The sequence below is a fragment of the Mus pahari genome, chromosome 17 (genome assembly GCF_900095145.1).
Source record: "Mus pahari chromosome 17, PAHARI_EIJ_v1.1, whole genome shotgun sequence".
NCBI classification, from domain to species: domain Eukaryota; kingdom Metazoa; phylum Chordata; class Mammalia; order Rodentia; family Muridae; genus Mus; species Mus pahari.
This window is the reverse complement of record NC_034606.1, coordinates 37,012,764-37,018,929: the sequence shown is the minus strand read 5'-3', so window position 1 is coordinate 37,018,929 and position 6,166 is coordinate 37,012,764. Positions and strand designations below refer to the sequence as shown.

Here is a 6,166-nt window from a genome sequence, read left to right as displayed (position 1 = left end):
AGAGGAGAGAGAAGGGGAAGGGGAAGGAGAAAAGGGGAAGGAAAAGGAAAGGAAAAGGAAAAAGAAAAGGAAAGGAAAGGGAAGGGAAGGAAGGAAAAGAAAAGAAAAGACAGCCTCTACTTGGTTACTCTCAGGAGCCCTTCCTTTGGGGTACTGCCAGCAGGTGGCTCTCTGGTGACAGCTCCACATCACTTAGGGGTAGTTTAGATAAATCCTTTCAGGACTCCTTACAACATACCCTTCCATCACATTACCAGCAATGAGGTTGGGTTAAAGTCCTGTGGGTTAAAAACCAATAGCAACAGCATTGGAACTCAAGCCATTCTGAAGACCCACTCTGCTCCCTTCCTCCTGGCAGGAGCTGGTGGGCATCTGTGATCCCATCCTGCCCTCTGGGAAGCCCCGCTTCAGAGCTAGACAGATACCATTCTATGTGTTGCAAAGCAAGAACCACCATCCCAAAGTGCCTCATGTGTCCAATCATGCATATATGTGCGCATATAAAGCAAACGGGCACAGACATGAAGACTCTCCAACTTCATCAGCCAGGCAGAATGTTCTACGCTGAGTACACTAGATATTTGTTAATGCCCCAAACAATAGATATATGTGGCTAAGTTTTTAGGTCTGGATCGGATCTCCCCCATGGTGGCTCTCAAGCCCTGAGTTATAATTCCTTTAACTTTCGTGTGATGACCAGTCATGGTCTTTCCATGGCTTTCAGTTCAGTTCTGAGCTTCACACTGTCCCAGTGCCTCTTCCCACATGAATGTGCAAATGAGCTGCCCAGTGAAACAGAAACTAGAAAGTTGGGTTTCCTAGGATGAAGAGTTGGAGAAGGAGCAAAAGTGGAAGAGGCAGTACAAGGTGGGAGCTAGACATTGTTCACCCTTATTGCAAAAGCAGTGCACTGTTAATTCCCACCATCTTCTGCTAGTCACAGATCAACTATATGAATGTGGGAAGGAGGGGGTATTGGACTACCTTGGTAACTGGAATCACATCATTACTAGCTAGACATATTAGTGGTAGTTAGACCTATGATTTTATGGCCACATTTGATAGCATGCTTGCTTATACCCTTTGCCCACATGTAAGGAAGAATCTAGCTGCCTTATAAGGTTTATGCCTGGTGATAATTTCAATGTGAACTTTTTCTCAGAATTATTATTTTCTTAATTTTTACATCCGTTTGTCTCCACTCCAGGGAGATACCGGGCCCCCAGGCCTCCCTGGGCCTCCAGGAGTAGCTGGACCACAGGTCAGTAAATCTTAGTAAACACTGTATATTCTCCTAGGTCACTGCTTCATCTAAGTTTGAAGCAAGTACTACCCTATAGCCTTAACATCTGAGAAGTCTAGCTTCGGGTTGTGTCTGACTTTCTAGTGACCTGGAAAGCCATGTGTAGCCTGCAAGCCTCAGTTACCCTTCTGGAAACATGTGGTACACACAGTATGAGCATCAGCAGTACTGGAATGTACTGGATAATAATGAATTTAGTATCCGATACTTCAACCTCACTGCATAGAATAAAACAGTTTCCAGAGGGTTATAGGATGCATAAAATAACTGGTGATCGATTAAAAAGCAGTGAGCCAAGTGCTTCATAAATGTGAGTGAGCTCTGTTACCCTAAAGGGAACACAAGGCACACATTCAAAGTCAGCTATGTGAAGCCACAGGGTTGGGAAGAGGCCACCAGGGAGAAGAGAAGCATGACCTCAACCAAAGATCAGGCAGGGAAATGCTCTCTGCCTGTTGCAACAAGTGTTACTGGCCTGTAGTCACAGGCTGTTGGTGTAGCATTCAGCTATAAGATGAGAATGCACAGAGCTGGGTTGGATCATGGCAGATAGACTTACTTCTCACTCTTGTCCCCCTTGATGCTCGATAGTGAGTCCTCTCTGGTCTCTGTGGCCTCTGTGTTAAGAGTGAGGGAGGATTGGTTCTTTGTATCTCTTCCTGTGTACTGTCTGTTTGGAGTGTCACTCTTCTAATAGTGTGGATCACGGGGATTTGAGGCCAGGGGCGAGACATGGCCTTGGACTCTTGGCTTATGACCTTTGGAAAGTTTCTTAACTTCTCTGCCTTCCTGTTTTTTAATGCACAGGAAGTGTCATTAAACTCCTCAGTGTCACCATGACCACTGAAGGTAAAATGCTGTCATCAGTACTTGGTAACTTACAGACTCTCAGTCTGTTTACTGTTCTTTCATCCCCTGAGGTCACAGCCTGTGGAAGGACCAGAAAGATGGTACATATAAAATCTTAGAGGTGGCCAGAAACTTCAGTAATGAAGATATAAAAAATCATTTTACTGCAATACCATTGGGAAATTTGAGATGAATATGAAAAAAAAACAAACAAACAAAAACCAAAAGACATAAACAATTAAAACAAAGGCAAGTCCAACCCGTACATAACTGACTGTCCTCATATCCTTTTGGCTAGTCCCAGGTAGTCCGAAGCCCTCTCGGGTTACATTTTGAAAGTCTCTTCATTTTGGATTCTCTCAATTGATTTTAGATTTTTAGAATATTTCTTTGGAATGTGCTTTAATCTTGGGTACTAATTATTTTTTATCAAATTGCTTGGTGAGATGACTTTAGTTAGTAAAAGTGCTTGCTGCCTAGCTTGGTGTCCTGAGTTTGATTCTTGGAATCCGTATGGTAGAAGGAGACTCCTGACTCCTGAAAGTCGTAGCCTGGACACCACAATTCACTGTGGTGTGTGACCCCCCCTCAAAATAGATGAATGAATAAATGTAAAACAAAAATTTCAGAGGTGAATGTTTGTGTTGCCTCAGACCCAGCCCTTCAGTATGGTGTTGTCTTATGTTTGATTAATGTTTATTTTGTTTATATAACTATTTACCTGGGTGTAAGTAAGTACACCACATATATGAAGTACCTGGCAAGCCTAGAAGAGGTCACTAGACCCTCTGGACCTAGAGATACAGATAGTTGTAAGCTGTCATTTAAGTACTGCAAGTTGAGTCCAGGTCCTCTGCATGAACAGCCAGAACTCCCAGAACTGCATATTACTACAATCACAAAGCAATAAACCAAACAAGATAAACATAGGCGGTCTGACCATAACCAGAGGATGGGTCATGAGAAGAACTATCTAGGTCCCTTAGGCCCTGCCAGGCAGGTTCAAATGCTGAGTGTTTGTGATCCATACGTATACTTGGTCAAGATTTAGATGTTTTTGATGCAGTTAAAGAATTTGGCTCCAAAAACTGACATTATTTGTTTTCCTTGAACATAGACCTGGAGATTTTGTCAAGGGCAGTTTTACATTGAACAGTACCAATAAAGTCACATCACTGAATGAGCTACTGCTTAATGCACATAAGGCTCCCTCTCTGCTTCTGCAAAGAAGGCTCATGCGTTTCCCTGGAGAACTCCGAGAAATGATGTCAGCTGTTTCTTAGTTGACCTTTGCTGCCTGCCATTGTGCTGTCTGCCAGCCTGAGCCTCTGACAAGAAGCCGCCTTTATCTAGAGAAACAAAAGTGAATCAATCAAGCCCTGCATTGGAAACGGACAATTTCTCTGTCATCTCTACCCAGCAGGAAGCACTCATGCTTTGGGATGGTGTATCCATTCCTGTTCTCTTATTATTCACTCCAAGGGAGGGTGTTCCTTAAATATTTTGAAAGAGCTATGGCCAGAAAAAGAACAAAGTGCTGTGTTGGAAAGCCAGGGCTCTTGTTCCTCCAGTAGATAACTGGTGGTAATCTTGAAAAGTCTTTGGGGCTCAGAGTCAAGCCCTACAATAGAAGTGTTCTAAGGGCAAGGCTATCGCCTACGTGATATGGCCTCCTATAATACTGAACGCGATACTGTGGGGGAAAGTGTTTCATTTTACAGATAAGGAAACTAGAGTTTAGGAAGACAAGATGCCAGAAATCAAGGCTGAAGATAACACAGCTGAAGCTGACTTACGAGTCCATAGTTCACCATACTTCTAGCTACTCTAAGAACACCAGCACCAGCACCTAGAACAGCTCCCATTGGAGAATCCTACTCCTTCTTTGTAGCCTGCAGCAAGACTACTGGGATGAAAACTTATCCTTGTCACCAAGCACTGTTGATGAGTGACTGATGGAGGACTTGATGCCTCCTTTGAGAACTCACAGGTTGTTGTCTTGGTTCTTGGTGTCCAGTTTCTCTGCTTTTCACTTGTCTCATGGTGATCTGTTTATAAAAAGATAAAGAGAGAAAGGTTCTATGGAGGGGTAGTCAGATATGGGGGAAGGGGGTACCTTGGCGGGCCTATGCCAAACTATCCCTTTCCCCTGAGGGACTAGCCATATGATGGTATAGTATAGAATAGAGTTTATTCAGAGCATGAGTTATGAGGGGAGTTAAGGGGGTAATAGAGACAGAGAAAGGCAGAGAGGGAGAGAAAGTAGAAAAGAAAAGAGGGCAGCCATAGCCATGGCCATGAGTACACTGGAGAGATGGAGAAGGGAATGGAGAAGAGAGGAAGGAAGGAAAGAGCCCAAGAGGGCAAGAGAACAAGAGATCAAGAGAGCAAGGAGGGGGCAAGCAGCCCCTTTTATAGTGGGTCAGGCCAACCTGGCAGTTGCCAGGTAACTGTGGAGAGAAGCATACCTGGCTGTTGCCAGGTAAGTGTGGGGTGGAGCTTAGACAGAATGCTAACACATAGCACTTTCCAGAAAACAGACTTGTTTCTTCCTTGGGTATCCTTGCCCACCAAACATTATCTTTGCAAAATTTCTGAGCACAAAGATGATATTGTCAGCAGATAATGTTCCGCTGGACAAAGAAGCAATGACCACTGTTAGCACCCTTTGGTCACTGAGGACTTTGAGTGTTCTCTGCTCTCCCTGCGTTGCCAAGAAGGCCTGGCTCCTTGGTTTGCAACTGTGACTCAGTATCTGGCAAGCATTTCCTGTGATTCATCCTGCATGCCTCTATGTTGAGTCTGTCTGCAAAAGGTGGAGGTGGAGCTGCGGAGCTTAGTACCATGAGTAGTTTCAGAGCTTCCATCCTGGTTTTAGAAACTATAGGGGCAAGGCCGAGGGACTGTGTGCTGTGATGTTTGCCAACCTTGTAAAGGAAGAACAGGGGAAAAAAATGACAGTCATGGTGATAACCCTGGGAACATGTGTTTCTGCATTTAGCTGTAAGAGCTTCTCTTGCTTGGTAATGATGATGGTTTAACAGCTGCCTCTGAAAAGGATTTTATTTGCTGCTCAGTTCACATCCTCAAACAGGTCATGGGTCTAATGGGACCCTAACGTGGATCTAGAGATACCCTAGAGAGCAGCCATGCACTCCGAAAAGTTCTAGTTGATTCCAAGGTAATACTGCTGTTTCTTTTGACAGCTAGTATCTAAGAGTCTCATCCTTCAGAGGTCACCAGGGCCATTTGCTCCGTGCTGTCTTGATAAACTGCCACATCTTCCACTCACACTTGCACAGTCCTGGGGAGTATCGCAACATGTTTCATTTAACCTCATCCTTCCAAGTCAAGTAGGACAGGGAGAACTCCGACATAGGGCATTCTTTTGATGGGAGCACACAGAGAAGATAGTGTGGCTGGAGGCTCTTAAATTGGCAGACATCGGCTTGACTTTAGAAGCTGGTACCTCCCCAGACTCCCCTGCCTTCTGTTACCTGAATTCACTTACTAATTACATTAATTGGACATTTTGTCAGCTTCTCTGTGTCTTTTCAGTTTGTTATTTAAAGATGCCGACGGGACAGGTGGTTTTGCTCCTGCATTTTAGTAACCCAAACCATGATTGGAACTCTAGTTGAAAAACCTAAGCAGTGAACAATGTCTTAAGAACCAAACAAAAGGACATTTTTAAACCCCAGCAGGTAGGAAGCATTTAATACGCATGACTGATGGTGGTCCTCGTGGCGCATAGGTCATTGGGCTTAATAACAAGCATGACAAAAATCTGGAGGGGAGTAGAGGAATTTAAAGAAACCATTGTCAGTGGGACAAGAGGTAGCCAGTGATACCTCCCAAGGAGGTGCATTTTAGGTGCACTGAGGGATTAAGCAGGATTTGCCATGCGTCATGGGGGAGAGTTTCTAGGCAGGACAAAGCTGGGCCTCATATGAAAGAAGCGAAGGCTTATTTGCTGGCAGAGTTCACGCCCCACCCCCCACCCCCCACCCCCCC

The 6,166-nt window shown here is 44.6% G+C and overlaps 1 protein-coding gene across 1 annotated transcript in view; it reads left to right on the top strand.

Moving 5' to 3' along the window:
* The window catches only part of Col22a1 (collagen type XXII alpha 1 chain), a 232,623-nt gene that overhangs the window by 171,557 nt on the left and 54,900 nt on the right, over positions 1-6,166 (top strand). Inside the window, exon 46 of the mRNA XM_021217030.1 lies at positions 1,208-1,261. Within this exon, the coding sequence (XP_021072689.1) occupies positions 1,208-1,261 (54 nt within the window). The remainder of the gene's footprint in view (positions 1-1,207; positions 1,262-6,166) is intronic.